This window comes from Paroedura picta, chromosome 3 (assembly GCF_049243985.1).
Source record: "Paroedura picta isolate Pp20150507F chromosome 3, Ppicta_v3.0, whole genome shotgun sequence".
NCBI lineage: Eukaryota > Metazoa > Chordata > Lepidosauria > Squamata > Gekkonidae > Paroedura > Paroedura picta.
The window spans coordinates 57,734,041-57,751,825 of NC_135371.1; the positions used below are offsets into that span (position 1 = coordinate 57,734,041).

The 17,785-nt window shown below is 40.9% G+C and overlaps 2 protein-coding genes across 5 annotated transcripts in view; one reads left to right on the forward strand and one right to left on the reverse strand.

Annotated features, from left to right (window-relative positions):
* Window positions 1–3,291, forward strand: part of PPM1M (protein phosphatase, Mg2+/Mn2+ dependent 1M) — a 38,284-nt gene extending 34,993 nt beyond the window's left edge. For all 3 annotated transcript variants that reach the window (XM_077325847.1, XM_077325844.1, XM_077325848.1), the window contains 2 exons: window positions 1,490–1,638; window positions 2,275–3,291. In XM_077325847.1, the coding sequence (XP_077181962.1) occupies window positions 1,490–1,638; window positions 2,275–2,419 (294 nt within the window). In that variant the 3' untranslated portion in view covers window positions 2,420–3,291. The remainder of the gene's footprint in view (window positions 1–1,489; window positions 1,639–2,274) is intronic.
* A 1,808-nt stretch (window positions 3,292–5,099) lies between these two features.
* The window catches only part of WDR82 (WD repeat domain 82), a 55,158-nt gene continuing 42,472 nt past the window's right edge, over window positions 5,100–17,785 (reverse strand). For both annotated transcript variants that reach the window (XM_077325850.1, XM_077325851.1), the window contains 7 exons: window positions 15,781–15,847; window positions 15,459–15,558; window positions 15,111–15,227; window positions 12,250–12,405; window positions 11,819–11,888; window positions 11,488–11,630; window positions 5,100–8,453 (listed from right to left, as the gene is read on the reverse strand). In XM_077325850.1, coding sequence (XP_077181965.1) covers window positions 8,424–8,453; window positions 11,488–11,630; window positions 11,819–11,888; window positions 12,250–12,405; window positions 15,111–15,227; window positions 15,459–15,558; window positions 15,781–15,847 — 683 coding nt within the window. In that variant the 3' untranslated portion in view covers window positions 5,100–8,423. The remainder of the gene's footprint in view (window positions 8,454–11,487; window positions 11,631–11,818; window positions 11,889–12,249; window positions 12,406–15,110; window positions 15,228–15,458; window positions 15,559–15,780; window positions 15,848–17,785) is intronic.

Consider the following 17,785-nt stretch of genomic DNA (forward strand, 5'->3'; position numbering starts at 1 on the left):
AACCCCCTGAAACATTGTTCAGGTATCAAGAAACCCCAGAAGTTGCATGATGGTACAGAATATGGTTGGGAAGCAAAGCTGTGTACACCCCACCCAGGGCCCGTCATTGGCCATTTTTGGAGGGGGGGGGCAGGTCCACATGACTACATATGGTCATATAACCTGATAAATGTTTGATAATTTAAAAAAATATATTTAAAATGAATTAACTCCCACCTATTTGGGAAACCATTCAAGGGCCGTCACGAAACCCTGATTGAGAAAGCCTGTCTTAGGGACCAGGCTCTGGGACCTTTGGCATACAAAGTCTGTGCTGCGATCATAGCTCCTCAAACACTCTATTTTGGGGTCCATTGTATGTCTATTTGTACCCATATTTTATGCTCAGAACAAATCATTGCAAATAAATGTGTTTAACTTTTACAATTATTCAGAGCTTCATATTTGATTTGCAATAGCTGATTCCTCCCCCCCTCCACTGGTAAATGAACTGCATTTTTATAGGTGGGTATAAAATTTGACTTGGCCATGGACCAGTAGCCTTGCCTAGCAAAGAAATGTTGTTCCCTTAATGCTAGCATTTCCAGAAGACATTGCCTTCTTGTCTGTATTATGTCAAAGATCCAATGCTTTTTATTTATTTTAATGATTAGACGAATGTAAGATTTTCAGAAATTTGAAATGCATATCTTGAATACCAGATGACAAGATAGGATACTAGGAAGCAATTCCCATTATACCCTATGGGAACCATTGACTACAGTAGTCCCTTATAGTAGCGATCCCCAACCTGTGGGCAGCGTACCACATGTGGTGCGTCGACTAATTGGAGGTGGGCCCCGAAGGACGCCTTCTCCCCACCCCCCCGGCCCTTTACAACACACTTTGGGTGTCATTGTCTCCCATCACTCCCAGATAGGACTATCTCGTTGCAGAGAAACAAGCTCAGGATTCCCATTGATTTGTCATTGTCATGAGTTAAAATAAAATGTTCCTTATGTTCATTGCTGTGGCGCGTCTGTATCTTATTTTGAAGGGATGTTTAAACATTACCATAGCAACCAGAGTCAGAGAGCGTTAGGGCAGTGGGTGAGAGTAGAGGAGTAAACTACCCCCCCCCCCCCCCCGGGCCTCAGTAAAATTGTCAAGCATTGAGTGGTGCCTGGTGATAAAAAGGTTGGGGACCACTGCCTTATAGGGTATCCTGGAGCTGAAAAAATTAAGGAGTACCCAAAACCCCAAATACCACACCAGTATTAGGATTCAAAATATTGGGAAATACCAATATTTTCCAAATCCGGTGCACCCAACTCCCAAAAAAGGTTTTGCACACCCCTAGGGCTGGGATGGCCCTTATGATCTGATCCAGCAAGGCTTAACTTGTTGCAGAAGGCACATGATAACAGACTTCTTGTCTATAGAAATTGCAAACACATGATTTGGGTAGGCTGATCAAGAAAAAATCATGTCTATCTGTATTTCTGGCCAGGTGGAAATGTATGACTTAACTGCACAAAATATTAAGGAAGATGACATCCTCATTATGGCAACTGATGGACTTTGGGATGTTCTGTCCAATGAAGATGTGGCCCAAATCGTCAGGAGTTTTCTTGAAGACAACAAAACTGACCCACATAGGTATAGTTAGCAGTTCTACTGAATACAGAATGCAGAGGCTCAAGTCTCTTTTCCCCAGGAGACTGTGCTTGACTGGTAGTTCTTATATCATGGAGATGTTTAAGAGAGGAATAGTTAGCATTTTCCTCTTTCAAAGGATAACTTTGGTGTAATCCCTACGTTCTAGGCCATTGGTACCAGCTCTGTTTCGTGCCTCTTCCAACTGTATAAATGTGTAGAACCAGTGGGATTATATCCTTACCTGTTGATAGATGCTACTTGTCCCATGGGTAGGGGGAAAATGGTTAACAGCAAATTTGTCTTATGTTGCATTTTAGATAAAGCTTAAGGCAGGAACCCAGTAGTGATTTGATTGCTCTACTGGAAGTGATCTTAGGTGGCTTTTACAATCACTTTTTAAAGACTGAGAAAAGGGCTTAGTGGAAGGAAGGTAGGTAAGCAAAGGACCATGTGGTTTTGCACCTAACTTGCTGAAGGATTTGGCTTTCTTGGCTGTCCTCAGGAACTTATGGCTGAGTTGAACACCAAAGCTCACCCTAGCACTCCTCATGGAGGGCAAACTTCATCTCTCTGTCTTAAGGAATGCTAGTCCCTTTTTAACATGATAAAATGGTCATTAACCTCTTGTTTCTGTAGGTTTTCAGAACTGGCCAAGTGTTTGGTATGGAAAGCAAGAGGAAAGAAAGATGGATACTACTGGACTCTGCCCAACAACACCTCTGCTTCCTATGATGATATTTCAGTATTTGTGATTCCACTGCATAACAAGGATGAAAACTAGGGCCTGTGGTTTCTAAGCAAAAAGCACATTGCATTTTGGACTTAATAGCTGTTGCTGAAATGGTATCCATAGGCAAACAGTACTCTGAAAACCTATCTTCAGTAATGGCAGAACTAGGAAGTGCCATGGATTGTTGCCACCGTTCATGGCAGCTGTCAGTTCCCATCACCTAATTTTTTTCCTAACAGAAAGCTGTGCTTGATGTTTTGCTGTTTTTCTTCTGTTGGTTGTTCTGAACGTCACATAGAAGACAGGACATTTTAATATAATGGCTTATCTTGTACAATATGAAAAGGGTACTAGTAGTAGGGAATCATGTGTACTAACACTCTTCTCTTTCACTTAAATTATTTGTAATCTTCCTTTCCGGAGAAAGCAGCTTAAAATTCATAAATAAATGTTAACCTGCAGAAGCTGCCTATTAATTGCTCTAGGAAAATAAAATGGCATTATAGCAATGGTGCACTTCTCACCTCTCCAAGAAAGGAATGGGCTTTACTAGCTACAACCGGAAGGACACCTGGAGACTGTCCCTTTAGCTATGCAAGGTCCTGACATTGAAATGAGCTTGAAATTACTCCAGAAGCCAATATAGTTGTTTTAAAATATTGCATTCTGAACCAGTTTGTTTCAAGGTTGTCTTCAAAGCAGTTCAACTACATGGTTACAGAAACATAAAGGGAACCTCCATGGCCAGAGACAATAAACCTCTGAATACCACTACTCAGGGGGCCTTTCCGCTGTGGCACCCAAAATGTCAAACTCCCTCCCCAAGTGATTTTCTTTCAATGGGTGTTTTCTTCAGTGACCCATCCTTCCTGCTTTGTTTTTAATTGGTTATAAATGAAAATATTAAATATTTTTTAATCTTCTGTTTCCTGCTTGAGAATATAAATTCTGTAAATAAATGACAGGGCCTTATCTGTACATCCTGTTTAGGCAACGGCTTATCTACTGTATCAGTCTGCTTTTCAAACAAGGCTAAGGTTCTAATCCACTTTTCCCAGCATTGTTTTAAAAGCCATGAATAAGGGAATGCAAATAGACACCAATCCTGACAAAACTCAAGTGCATTAAAAAAAGTCATGTTTTTGGCACCTTCAGGGACTCTATCTACACTAAATTAAGTGCCCAAATCAAAGTTATCCACATTTTATCAGCAAATAACCTCTCAAAAACAGGTCAAACTGATCAATTCCAAACATCAAACTATTCTGCTGGATGAGATTTAAATGGTGCGGTTGTGGCACAGATGAAACCTTCCTTTGTTACAGACTCTGCAATTGTCCTGGGCCTGCACATGCATGCTTACACACTAATTCAACTAGATCGGTGGTCCCCAACCACCGGGCCATGGTCTGGTGCCGGGCCGTGAAGGCCCTGGCACTGGGCTGCGGCTCCCCCCCCCCCCCGCAGTAAGAAACTTCCCAGGCCGCAAGCTTGCGGCCCGGCAAGCTTCTTACTGTGGGAGGGGGGGAGAGGGAAGCAGGGCCACGCACGACGCATTGCACATGCGTGACCGCACATGTGCGGCATCCGCAGCCGGGCAATCGCCCTCTCTGGTGCCACCGGTCCCCAGCCTGAAAAAGGTTGGGGACCACTAAACTAGATTTCTAATCCTTTTCATAGTTTACCAAAGAACTGAGGGACTACCAGATGACAAGATAGGTTACTAGGAAGCAATTCTGAGGCCCTGGCCTGACCAACCATAATTGTGGCTGAGATTTTCATAGCAGCCCCTTCCAGGCTATAGTATTGTTTACCAGATAGTTGCAATTGGAGGCAAGAATGTCTAATGAATCAATAGTACAACTGAACTGTACCTAAGACCTTCAGGAAATATGTAGAGGAAAGGTCCAGCCAAGTAGCATTTACAGAGGACAACACATCTCATGGTTATTTTGGCTTCTATTTTTAACGCATTTTACTTCAGGCATGAGATCATCTTCTCTTTTCATGTATCTTTGTAACAACTCACTTGCATATTTGAATTGGGTTCAGAGTAACTGGGATATTCATGAGTGTTTATGCTGTACTGGGTCATGACATCAACTTACCACTTGAACAATGCAGTAGAGTTAAGGAATTGCTGTGTTTCTCTTAGAAGCAACAGAGCAGAAATGGATCTAGGCATCACTTTAGTCAAATTTGACACAATGCCCAACTAACAGTAGAACCTATGGTTTAGAGCTTCACTAAGGCATCTCACAGGGCCTCTTGCGGTGCAGAGTGGTAAGGCAGCCGTCTGAAAGCTTTGCCCATGAGGCTGGGAGTTCAATCCCAGCAGCCGGCTCAAGGTTGACTCAGCCTTCCATCCTTCCGAGGTCGGTGAAATGAGTACCCAGCTTGCTGGGGGGTAAATGGGGAAGGCACTGGCACACCACCCCGTATTGAGTCTGCCATGAAAACGCTAGAGGGCGTCACCCCAAGGGTCAGAGATGACCCGGTGCTTGCACAGGGGATACCTTTACCTTTAGGCATCTCAAATCCACACATTATAGTTGTGGCTTCCAAATACAATAAATGCACCTCATATACCAAAACCGTTGGGAACTTTATAAAGAGCCTCCTATTATCTATTTCTCTACCCCCTGGAAATCCAACCCCCTTTATGAGCACATCTTGGTATACACAGCATAATCCTAACCAAAGCTTTCCCCGGCAAAACATCACAAAGCCATAAAAGAGATTTCAATTTTATATAAAAGCAAATTATACACAAATGTTTGAAATAAATTGCCAAGCACAAAACATATAGCTACTGCTGAATTATTGTAACTGGGTGCAAGCAAGCAAAAGTTAAATACTTTAATACCCCATTGATTTCAACAAGGTTAGGTAAGTGATTCAATTTCTAAGAACAGTGGAATGAATAGGTCTTAAGAACATTTTGCTGAAATCTGATAGTACATTTACTTAAAGCCTGACCATATATTGAGCTACAGTGGTCTTTCCCATCAACCTACTGAACTCTCCCATCCTGCTATCACAGCATTCATATGCTTTCAAAGATAAATGAAAGATACCTTAATGGTTTTCAGTGTTTCATAAGACCTTGGAGGCTGCTGACCTTACTCCTCTCCCTGCATTAGACCTGTGAATACTGGAATAGGAAGTCCAACAGTGCATAACAAACACAATTTAACCTTATTTATAAATTCTTTTCATTTTAAACACAAAAACCTTATTTTTCCATATGACATTGTTGATGCAACAACTCAATATCTTTCTTTTAAAAACAAGATTATCCACTGAAATTTGCAGCCAAATCCTACATGTGTACTCCGAAGTCAGTCCATGCACTTACTCCAAAGTAAGCTTATAAACCCAAAGAATTTCAGTTGCCAAGGTCATTATTTGTAAGACTAATTTTAACTGGTTAGTTTCTTTTCATGTGGTAGAAACAGACTCCTATGTTTTTTCTTTAAAATCTGTGTTCAAGTGCACTTTGGAACAAGAAAATTGGGCATTCTCTTCCCATTCTTAATGTTTAGAAGCTCCCTCCTTATGATTTTATAAGAAAAGTCTTAGATGCCTTTTCAAAAACGAATCCAACCCTTGATGTGAGAAACAAGCAGAAGGCTGCACATTATTAAAAGTTCAATACAATTTGATCTGCCATAAGCATTCATACTGAAGTCTGGAAAAGGGCTGACATTTATACTTTTATACATTATTAAAAGCAAGAACAGTAATCTGTAACCTTTACCATCAAGAAATGTTGGCACCCATAGGAGAAAGCATCTTGGGTTCCCAAAGTCCAAATCACCTTGTGCATTGGAAGCCCTGCCTCACACTTCAGATCATTGTTAAAACTACGTTAACTTTACTTTTGCAGCTAGTTCAGCAACATTATGCATTTTTACTCTTAATAATGGTAAATTCATTACTTCTGCTCCCTGAAAGGATGTGTGTGGCTGTGAAGAAAACATACAAGTGACAGACAAGACACTACACATTTTGTACAAAATTAGCAGTGCTCCATTACATCTAATACTGAAATTTATTTTTGATTGAAAATGTAAGGCCACAGTAAAGTATACCAACTGCAAGGCATAACTTAAAAGATGCAGACTGCCTTAGGCACTCATGCATTTTCCAGCAATGCTTTTCTATGTTTCACTTGGAAGTCAGGTCCCAGCAAAAGATAACACAGTTTATTCATTTTATTACCAACTATCTCCAGCTGAATGGAAATCTACTTGAAGAATTTTTTTAAAGAATGACAAGTTACAGCCAAAAGGATAAGGTGCAAACTGCCGATAGGGAAAAATGCCACTTCAGCTTGAGGCAATACATTAAAAAGAATTGCTCTGAGGATCACAGCAAAGAATAATCCCATCCTGGGGCCTGATGTTGCATCCAACCATCATGTCCTTTCTTCTAGACTTAGAATTAGTGCAGGGGGAGGAGATGGGCACCCGAAACACAACCTCTAAACCGAAGCTCCCTTCCTGGCAGGATCAGGGGCACAGCAAGAAACTGCTGAACCACTATACAATATTAAACACAGAAATATAATAGCAAAAGAACAACTGGTCCCAAAAGATTCCCTGTCTCCTTTCTCACCAAGCCCAAATAGACATATTCCTTATATTGGTTAATGCACAGAACTCTCTGGATATAATGCATTATAATGTACATTAATAATGCCAGAAAAAAAAACTTCATAGCTTCTGTCTACAGTAATATGTGTCTACATATTGGGTATAGCCAAAGAAGCCTGAGCTCCTTAACAAAATACCTTGGTTCTTGGGCAAGGATTCAATAAGCACAGAGGCTTGAATGGGAATGAACTCCACTAGAGCACAAAGCATTGAAACTCTGCTTGCTTGAACAGTAGTCCAAACCATGCCTTAATAAACCTGGTGAAACTAACATCGGTATCATTAGCCTCAAAGTTATCAAACATCAAAGTTAATGACATTTCCAGTTGCCCTGGAAAGGAGGCAGAGACTATGTTTATCCTTCCAAAAGAGTCAGCTAGGGAAGAAAACAACTTAATCAACAGGAAATTCTACATCTGAGTCTTGATTGTGTGCATTTGGGGGAGAACCAAGCTAACTTTAACAATGTGACAGAAGGAGTAAACCTGTACCAGTTGAAAAACAGGAAGAATGCTGTTCAAAAGACAGACAAAACTGCCAAGACTAGTTCCACAATACTGTATTGGTCCAGGGTTACATTTTAATATCTAAAAGTAAAAAAATATGATCCACACCAGCCCCTATTTACAAAAACAGCAAAGGTTATACAAAAGAAAAGTTACAAGGACAGAATTTCTCATAGGGCTATTTCAGCGCATTTTCGACTTCAAAGACTCCTTTATTGCTTAGAATTACCCATTTAAACACCTTGGGTGTCCTGTAAGTTCTAGGAGATACCAAGGGCAAATGTAGTATTCCATGTGCTATCCTGGGAGCTCAAAATTCACGGTAGCATGAGTCCCTTTTATGCAGGCACAAACTCCATGAGGGTAGCTGAAGAAATTTCTCTCAGAACTTCATTATGGATTAAAAGTTGTGTATATCTATGGCACTTCAACCCTAAAAAAATGAGCAAGACGGATACTGTTGAGATTTTGGGCAGGGGAGAATACACAGCAAGATTCAACAAGCCGAGGGTCCCATGAGGTTACTGGAAGTAGCACTCAATTACTAGCAAAGAGAACTGATGTCTCAGTAGGTTTCAACTGTAGCAACATTCAATCAGAATAGTTAAAGAGCACCATGGCCAATGAGTTCAGCTCAAGTAAGTTCTTCCACAGTTGAGATGCTAGCAAATTTTGAACTCTTGTTTTCCAGCTTAATAGTGCACAGATGAATGATGAATTCCTTTTGAAGAACAACCACAAAGACTCAGGTCTCTTGTATGATACAGAGATGTGCTGGAGAAATGCATTCAGTCAAAGTAATGCAATATCAATACTTTCATAGTGATCCTTGCAAGTATGTTGCTGTCCACAGGATGTACAAACTGTCCAAAAGGAATGATGAATCCAGAACTAGTCGTCTATTGTTGGTAACCAAAAGGCCTGAAAGTAGAAACAAGTGTAAGCATAAAACTAGCATTGTCTGATACTTGCTGGTTCAGACACTGAATTGGAGGACAGCAGTGCCTTTTGCAGTAACAATTTAAAAAATCATTTCCCAAGCTAGCTCAAGTTTCCATAAGTAAGAATCAAAACATAAGACAACTAGATCTGACCGAGGAAGGTCTTACAAAGGAGGTAGATTTTCATGATTGCTCTTTTATTGGTTTGATTTGCTGCAATTTTTTAAATCACCCTAATCTATTTTTATTCATTTTTGCTGGTGTCGCCATTTTGTTTTTATAAAATTTGTATTGTTTTATTTCTTGCACTTTGGCTAGATCTCAATTGGTAAGATGGTTCTGTGAATTCTGGGAGAGGTGGTCCTAAACCTATTAGGAACCCAGGCTACAAATAGGTTACAACCAGCACGCTGAATTACTAGGATGAGGACCACTGGATTTTGCAGCAGCCATAGCCTCTGAGTCATCTTGAAGGGCAGCCCCAAGGTGCAGAAACATTACTCAGCGTGGCAAGGTACACACTGTCTAGAAAGGGAAAGTGTCAGTACAGAAAATACTGATGGAAAAAATAGGCAGTCATAGTAATAATGCCAGCCTGCCTTTCAAGAAGCAGCATTAAATAAGCCTCAAAACAGTATTATCCCAAAGTCTCTTATGACTCCTACCACGTATTTCCCCCATACCACATGGAACATGACTCAGCAGTGTGACTCAGTGGCTAAAAAGGCAAATGGGATTTTGGGCTGTATCAAGCGGAGTATTGTGTCCAGATCATGGGAGGTGATAGTACCACTTTACTCTGCTCTGGTTCAGCCTCACTTAAGAGTACTGTGTTCAGTTTTGGGCACCCCTGTTGAAGAAGGATGTAGACTAACTGGAGCAGAGGAGGGCAACAAAGATAGTGAGGGGTTTGGAGACCAAGACTTATGAGGAAGGGTTGGGGGAGCTTGGTTTGGAGAGGAGACAACTGAGAGGGGATCTGATGACCATCTTCAAGTATTTAAAAGGCTGCCTGGTAGAGGATGGAGCAGAGTTGTTCTCTCTTGCCCCACAGGGATGGACCAGAATCAATGGGATGAAATTCTCAAAAGAATTTCCATCTAAACATCTGAAAAAAGTTCCTGACAGAGCGGTTTCTCAGTGGAACAGGCTTCCTTGGGAGGTGGTGGGTTCTCCATCTTTGGAAATTTTTAAACAGAGGCTGGATAGCCATCTGATGGAAAAGCTGATTATGTGAAGGTTCAAGGAAGTGGCAGGTTACAGTGGCTGAGCAATAGGGTTATGAGTGTCCTGCATAGTGCAGGGGGTTGGATTAGATGACTCATGAGGTCCCTTCCAACTCTATGATTCTATGATTCAACAAGACAGCCTGATAAAGTTAGTCTGAAAACTTGACTTCATAGAATTACACCATACAAATGAGCCTATTAAGATGTACCAAGTTATACCAACTAGATTCAAGTTCAGTAGTGCTACAGAACAAAATTTTCAGTGTGTAAGCTTTCAGGAGTCAAAGGTCACTTTGCCAAAACTGCAAAGCTTGTTGATCTTGAAGGTGCTACTGTATATGAATCTTTTCCTGTCCTACTGCACTCTGCAACTGTCTTCACGTTCTATACCAAGGTAATTACGAGGAAAGACTGACTGAATTCATTGCTTTACACTAAGTCTCACATTTGTATTTCTAGACATATCAGTGCATTGTAAAGAATGCTGCTTTACAACTAAACACAGCACTTATGCTACTGGTTCTTGAAGCTGACATATGCTCTGAGACACCCGTTCTAAATCCTTCCTAATTTACCCCAACCCACCCACAGATGAGGGTTCAGAAAATAATGCCTAGCTGTCACTTGCTGAATGCTGACCCAAGCACTTCCCAGTCCACAGGAAGCATGCATGTGCTTTCAGAGCATGGGGCTGACCACTACCACACACAATTTTTCATACAGGGGAATTTCAGCTTCAGCTCTTGGTCACTTGCTGTGTGACCAGCAGCCTATCAGCAATAGTCAGAGACATGTTGGAGGGATGCAAGGAATTGCAGGGAGGATGGCAGAAAACAATCTGGACTTCTACCCCATTCCCTAAGAACTCTCCTTCCAGGAGCCTTTCAGCCACTCTCGGGGGGGGGGGGGTTGAATAGGCTAATACCCCATTTTCTGTAAATGCTCGCCAGCCTTTCTGGAGCATTTAAGTTTTTGCCAGGCTTTAAAAAGTGTTCTTGGTTAATTTACAAAATCATGTTATTCTGCATACCTGAAAAGTCCTCTAAATAGGTTGAGACCCCTTTTCTGTGTGTGGCCACATTACATATTTTTCGTCAGCCACACAGCCTGCCAGCTTACTATGAGATATAATGTCAGTACATAATCTAGATTCAGATGGGTCGCCATATTGGTCTGAGACAGCAGAACAAAGTTTGAGTCCAGTGGCACCTTTAAGACCAACATTTTATTCAAGAAGATATAAGCTTCTGTGTGCAAGTGCACTTCTTCAGATACATTATCTGGCGAGATATAAGTTCCAAACTTAAAATGCAGAACTTTTCCCAATTATTACTTCTATATACGTTCAAAACCAGTCTTTAACTCATGGGCAGATGGTCAGCAATCATTTATGCACGGGCTTTAAAGTGTCTTATTGAATTCAGGTGTTATTTCACACCAGCTTATTTAAAATAAAGAAATCTTATACAGCAAATTTAATATTCTGTTTTATGCTTTTCTTTCTTATTGATAAAAACCAGATGTTCTCCCCTAATTCAAAAAAGTCACCAACACCATATTCCTGGTTGTATATGGAGAACTGCATAAACGTTTTTAGTTTGCATTCTGTCCATCTAGGAAGTAACAGGGGTCATTCTAGAGTATAATGGAAATTGTACTTTAATTTTCTAAAATGAGCATTGTGAATTAACAGAAATCATGCTCTCTTGACATCTTTACAACAAAGGAATGGGCTTCCCATGAAGGCGTCTATGAAGAGTTTAACAGAAACATAGGTCTCCTTACCATGTTGGAACATGCACTGGCAAAAGTCATAAACTTGGGGTTAAACTGTAAACAGGTAATCGGACCTGTATGTTTTCCATCCAGCACTGCTACCTTCATTCCACCCTCTGTATTCCAGACATGAATCTTCCCATCCTCGGACCCTGCAGAACGGATCATCCAATATCAGTATCAAACAACAAAGCTCCTCAACCAAACCAATCATACCAAATCAGACTCCATAAGGTCTACAAGATCCAGTCCTGTTTTCTGTAGAAAATATTTCACATGCAAGGGGTACCTATAGAACTAGCACCCCACAAGCTATTAAGAGGAAATACAGGTCTCTTACCAATCATTACAAACTGAGAATCTGGGGTGAACGAAGCCTCTAATGTGACAGCTTTACTGTTGTTATACCCCTGCAAAAAAGAATAAGATTAAAGGCTACAGAGGGATGAAAAATGTCAAACCATGCTTGCAGCGAAGAACCAAAAAACCACTAGAGGACTTTGCTTTAACTGCTGAGATTAAAAAGGAGCCTTCTGTGATCTGAGAATCTGACAGTGTATACATGCAACACATTTGAAAATGAAACTTCAAGTTTATTAAAGCAAATTGACGTGTTTATACTAATTGGTTAGGAAAAGTAGTCCTGGTAAGTAAATTTTCAAGCAGAATAAATGCATACAGACGGACAACTAACCAAATTGATTAGCATGGCATGGTTCACTCTAAATTTGCGGGAAACGCAAAACAAAAGGTAAGGAATAGCAGGCTTACTGTAAATGTATTCTGCACAGCTCCTTTAAAGGCATCAATGAGTCGTATAAACCCTCCGTTGGTTGATATAAGAAAGAGCTTGCCATCATTGCTGAACTTCAAGCCAGTCCATTCACAGGTTCGATCATACTGCATCTTAAAAGTAGCAAATGGACCCTAAAGGAGGAAGGAAAAGAAATTTACCAACCAAGGACACGCCACACAATCCTCCAGGTCATTATTTTGAAATAATTAGATCTTTCTTGAAAATCTGAGTTGTCTGGACCAAGTGTGTGTGTGTGTGTGTATGGGGAGGGGGGGAGGCAGAGATTTAATCAAGGTCTGGGTAAAAGCACATGTTCAGTAAGACCTGGACAGAAGAATTCAGAATCAACAGCCGAGAAAGTGCAATAAGTGTTTCCATATGTAACAGACTTATATGCTTGTGAAGGGAATCCTATTTTGGAACATGAGGTGGCTTTAATTAACCAAAGCATCTACGTAGTTCTTTTCACATCAACTGTCAGGAAAAGAACGTGCATAAATAAATATGGGATTAAATTTATCTAAGGGAAACTGCTTTCTGGAAGAGGTATCAGGAATTCTTAGGGAATGCAGAACATGGTCTTAAACTTTTTGTGTTCAGAAGATTCTGCTTCAAGTAGCTGTTTTCCATTATTATGAGACTGATTCAAAAGACATGATGATCCTCTTATTAAAAGTAACTAGCATACTTTAAACTGACCATTTAGTACTTGAGGGTCTAAAACATAGGAAAACTGTCCTCAAATCACTCAATACCTGTCAGTACCTGACAAGAGAACAGCTGGATATTCAGTATCTCGTGGAAGGCATCACACAATAACATTTTAATGTTATTACTCGGTTCCACAACAAATAACCATACATTAACAATGCTTTGCAAGGGAGCAAGAAAAGCCACTTCACATTAGCCAGTGCTGACACTTTATGATGCTGAATTGGTGAGATGGACAGCCAGCCTAGGAAAATCTCATTAGATCCTGGATATGTGTATGTATGTGTGCGTGCATGTCCCAGGGGCATCATCCATGTATACACGCTTTGCTATCGACCAGGATTGGGGTGGGGGGGGGGAGAAGGATGCCAGGTAACTGGCACAATGCCCCCCACCCAACACCATAGCCTCTGTATGTGGTGGCATCTCTCTCACTTGCTGGTTCATTACAGGTGTGAGGAGAGAGCAGCCCTGAAAGGCATGGAGCAGAATTATTACAAAGAGAACATCAAAAAGGAAAATAAAAATGAAATGGTTAGAGATATCATTATTATCCTTAACAAGCCCGCGGAGCCCTGGGCGCCGCGGACTAAATAATTCACTAAGCCCTTGGTGGGAGGGCTTTGTCCGTGATGAGGAAGGGGCCTGATTGGCCCCTTCCTCTGGACAGACCATCCTCCGGGCCATTGGCTTTGCGCCTGCCGACTGGCCCGGCCGATTCCCACCCTGCTGACAAGGAAGCAACTGCGAGCCGTGCAGAGCACGGCTCGCAGTTGCTCCCTTGATGGCGGCCTGATGCGTCAGGAGGCGCGAAGCGCCTCTCGCCGCGTCAGGCCGCCTACAAAGGGAACCCCCGGCAGCCGCGCAGAGCGCGGTTGTCGGGGGCTCCCTGCCCGACGGCCTGACGCGGCGAGAGGCACGAAGCGCCTCTCGCCGCTTCAGGCCAGCCACAAAGGGAGCCCCCGGCAGCCACGCTCCGCGCGATTGCCGGGGGCTCCCTGCTCTAGTGCCCGCTGTATTTAGATTACAGCGGGCTTGATTACTAGTACATTATAATAGGCTAGAAGGAGTCTGTAAAAACATATTAAAAAGACCACATCTCTAGTTAAAATCCTGTGATCACAAGTAATGTTTCGCTCTGGCGCCTAAAACAACAGGAAGGCAGTCCTCCAGGCCATAAATGAGAAAGGCCCATCATCCACCTCACCTCTACAGACAAGGGCACACAGAGAATAGTGTGCAGGACTAAACAGTTCTTGATTCTGATCCTGCAAAGCATTTTTTATGTTTTTAAGCAAGAATTAATACCAGGATAAGTAACCATAGATCAAGTATGCCCTAACTTGAAGAGCTTTTTTCCTACCATCCCTCTCTTTCGCAGTCTAAAGGCCGCCTATACCGACAAGGAAAAAGTTTAAGAAGAAAGGAGGAAGGAGTAGGAGAAGTAATCTGAGAAAAGGTGAGATAAAGAATTTTTTAGTAGCAGAGCTCGCTAGCTACACTGGCTCCCTATTGAGGCAGGGGAAAGATGGAGGAAGTCGAGTAATGCGCATGACAGGAACTGCAGCAGGAAGGAGCGTGGCTAAAATTTGACCCTGGCTCCCTGAGCAGCCGATGGGAAAACCCAGCTTTACAGATGTCTTCCAGGGGGAGAATAATTAATTCATTATAGTTGAGGGTTTTTTTTCTGCCCTATCTCAGAAGACTCGGGACAGGTCACAGGATAGATAAAATCAGATAAATAAAATTCTAAAAATACAAAAATTAAAAGTCTAATTATTTAAATTAAAATTTAAAATACTAATGCTGCCCTAGGGAACTGTGGGTTGTGTATGTGTGGGTAAAGCTTGGTGAGTTACAGAGGAACAGGTTCAGATGTCTGATGTCAGAACAACTCCGTCTTGTAACTGTGCAGAACTGTCTGATCTTCCGCAGGGCTCTGATCTTATTTGGCAGAGCATTCTACCACACCTTTTTGGTATGGGACAGAGAATTTGAGGGTTTTTCTTTGTTTCTTTAAGGAAATTATGCCAGGCTAAAGCCAGACCCACCCTACTACCAGCATAGCATTTCCATTTTTTTCCTGAGATTTTATATAACCTGAAGGCAGCTGAGTGACACACACCTTGTCAAAAGAGCGGAGATCATAAAGTTTCACCATTTCAGAATTGACACCAGCTGCAAAAATCAAACCCTCTGGATCAAATGAGCACACAGGCTTCCCCTGGGGATGCATCAAACCCTAAGAATTCAGAAAGGGGGGGGGGAAACAAAAGCCATTATTTCACATTATTTGTTCCCAAAACTAAAAATGTGATTTTTATCACTATCATTTCAACTCCTCACAGGCCAAGTCAAGAGACAAGTATGAGCCATATGTAATTTCTCTTTGCTGCCACTGCCATCTTCCAGTGGATCCAAGAATTACAATCTATTTCATAAGACACCTCACTGATGAAAACAGAGATTTTACCTGGCAATTAGGAGAACGAAGATCCCAGAGTCTTATAGTTTTATCAAGTGACCCAGAAATAAACGTATCATCTACTGGAGACATGGACAGAGCAACAACTCTGAAACAAAGAGTTTTAAGAGCATAAAATAAATACTGTAAGCAACTGGGATAACAATGTTTACTTTTCATTCCTAAAGGCTCCATAAGGGGTCAAAAACTATAGACAAGGAAGGAAAAAAATAAACAAACACTACTATAGCTCAATTTTGTCAGCCACCGATTTATTTATCTCTTTCTGCTTATATCGTACCAAGACCAAGACTATAGCTACTAATCTTACCTTTTGTTGTGACCTGGGAAGTATCTGATGTATTTATTGTCATGCAGGGAGAGGTATCTGATCGTATCTGCAAGAAAATATCAACAGACTAAGTACTATCATATAGCAGTACGGCATTATGATACTGACTGCTTATGGCAGAAGGAAAGACAAAGAGTGGTCTTAACACACTGTTTCCTTGGCCATTAAAAATGAAGCCCAGAATCATAGCTATGTTAAAAGTGCAGCAGCACTGGAAGATCTGGAGACTTAGACTCTGAATCAAACTCTTGTAGGTTTAGGGGTGTAAAATTTCTGGAAATTTTGAAGTCAAGTGAAAAAATTAAGATTTTGGGAAAACAAATACATGAAATACTATCTTTCCTATCAAACCTAAATTTATTTTTATTGATAAATTATGCATTTTAGGGCTCAGTGTACAAAATTATACTATTTGGGACATGTATGGAATTAAAAAATACAAACACCAAGAAATACTGCAGTTATAACCAATGCTTGATAAATAGCAGCAAACTGCTATACCCTGTGCTTCCGTAGCATATATCTTAACTGCTGCCGATAGGAAGCAGAAAGCGAAGCCAGAAAACCAAGCACTCTAATAGTCTCAATACAGGACTACCAGCATATTTGGGTATCAACTTTATAGCACCAAAATCTTCTTAATACTGTAAAAAGGGATTTAAAAATCCAGGTACTAGCTTGCCATAACACCTCAAAATCTGCAAATATACAATCATTAAAATGCAGAACTGTGAAAAACTGAAAGCTGGTTTTGTTTTTGTTTTTTTGCAAGCTCCAGGACCAAGAATTCAATAATGGTCATAGCCTGCTTCCATTGTGCCACTAGACACATTATAGCATTTAATTGATGGCAAAATGTACATGTAAAGAAGTACAATCCTGAAAAATGATGCGTATACAGTATACAGAATAATGATCTAATGCTGTAATCATGCTGTAGATTGTCTGACATAAAATATTTTATACTACACGAGTAAATGTTTTCATTCCATGCATCCCAAAGGAAAAAAACAACAATGTAAGTTGTTTTCCAGTGTTCTCCCAACATCCTAACTTTTTTTTTTAAGTCCTGGAGGAAAAGCATTTCTCCCTTTCCAGGCCTGATCTACTTATCACAATAAACTCCAATGTGCTTGTTGCCACGTTTGTGCTTTATTCTTCTCTCCTTCCTCATGCGGAGTATAATTAAGATTTTAAGTTTGAAACATATTCTAGGTGCCTGTGACATACAAATTCAGAAGAGGGGATCTATCTTTACTCCTCACAATCCAGGCTTTGAGACCTGGATGGTTTATAAATCAGGCTCACAGAGAATAAAGATAATTCCAACACATCTGAATGCGTATGTCACTGGAAACCAGAAATCCTTAACTTGGCTCTTCAAGGGGTGGTGAGCACAAATAACCATGTTCATATCTATTTTGGAGTAACTGGAGCCTGCTGTAACATCTGAAAGCAACCTTAGTACCTCGTTTGATGAAAAATCAAGGAAAGTAAAAGTTCTCAAAGCAAGCTATATAGGAATGTTCACAGGCAAACTGAACACACTAGGACCAATCTGGAAGATTTTATCATAGCATTTTTGTACTAACAATAAATGGAATTAAGTTCAGCCTATAAATGGGGATCTGCAAATTAGTCAATCGGTACTGTAAAGAAGAGTAATCACAGTGCTAGAAAAAGCACAATCCTTTGTTCCAAGCAATGATAAGTTTAAAATGCTCTAGCTAAGAGGGAGAAGAATCAAAATCTTTCCATAACTCTTCAGTTCTACGGCAGGAATCTGCTCAAGCAGGGTTTTCCAATGAATCGTTGATTATTATTCTCTGTACAATCATCCAGAGGCTGGCAGGCACATTTTAAGAACAATTTTGCTGCCAAACATGAATGCATAACACTGACATGTTGGTGTCAAAAATAAATTCTCCCCTTCCCAACACACACCAATCAACAGATCATCAATTCTTTTCGCCAGAAAACGTTA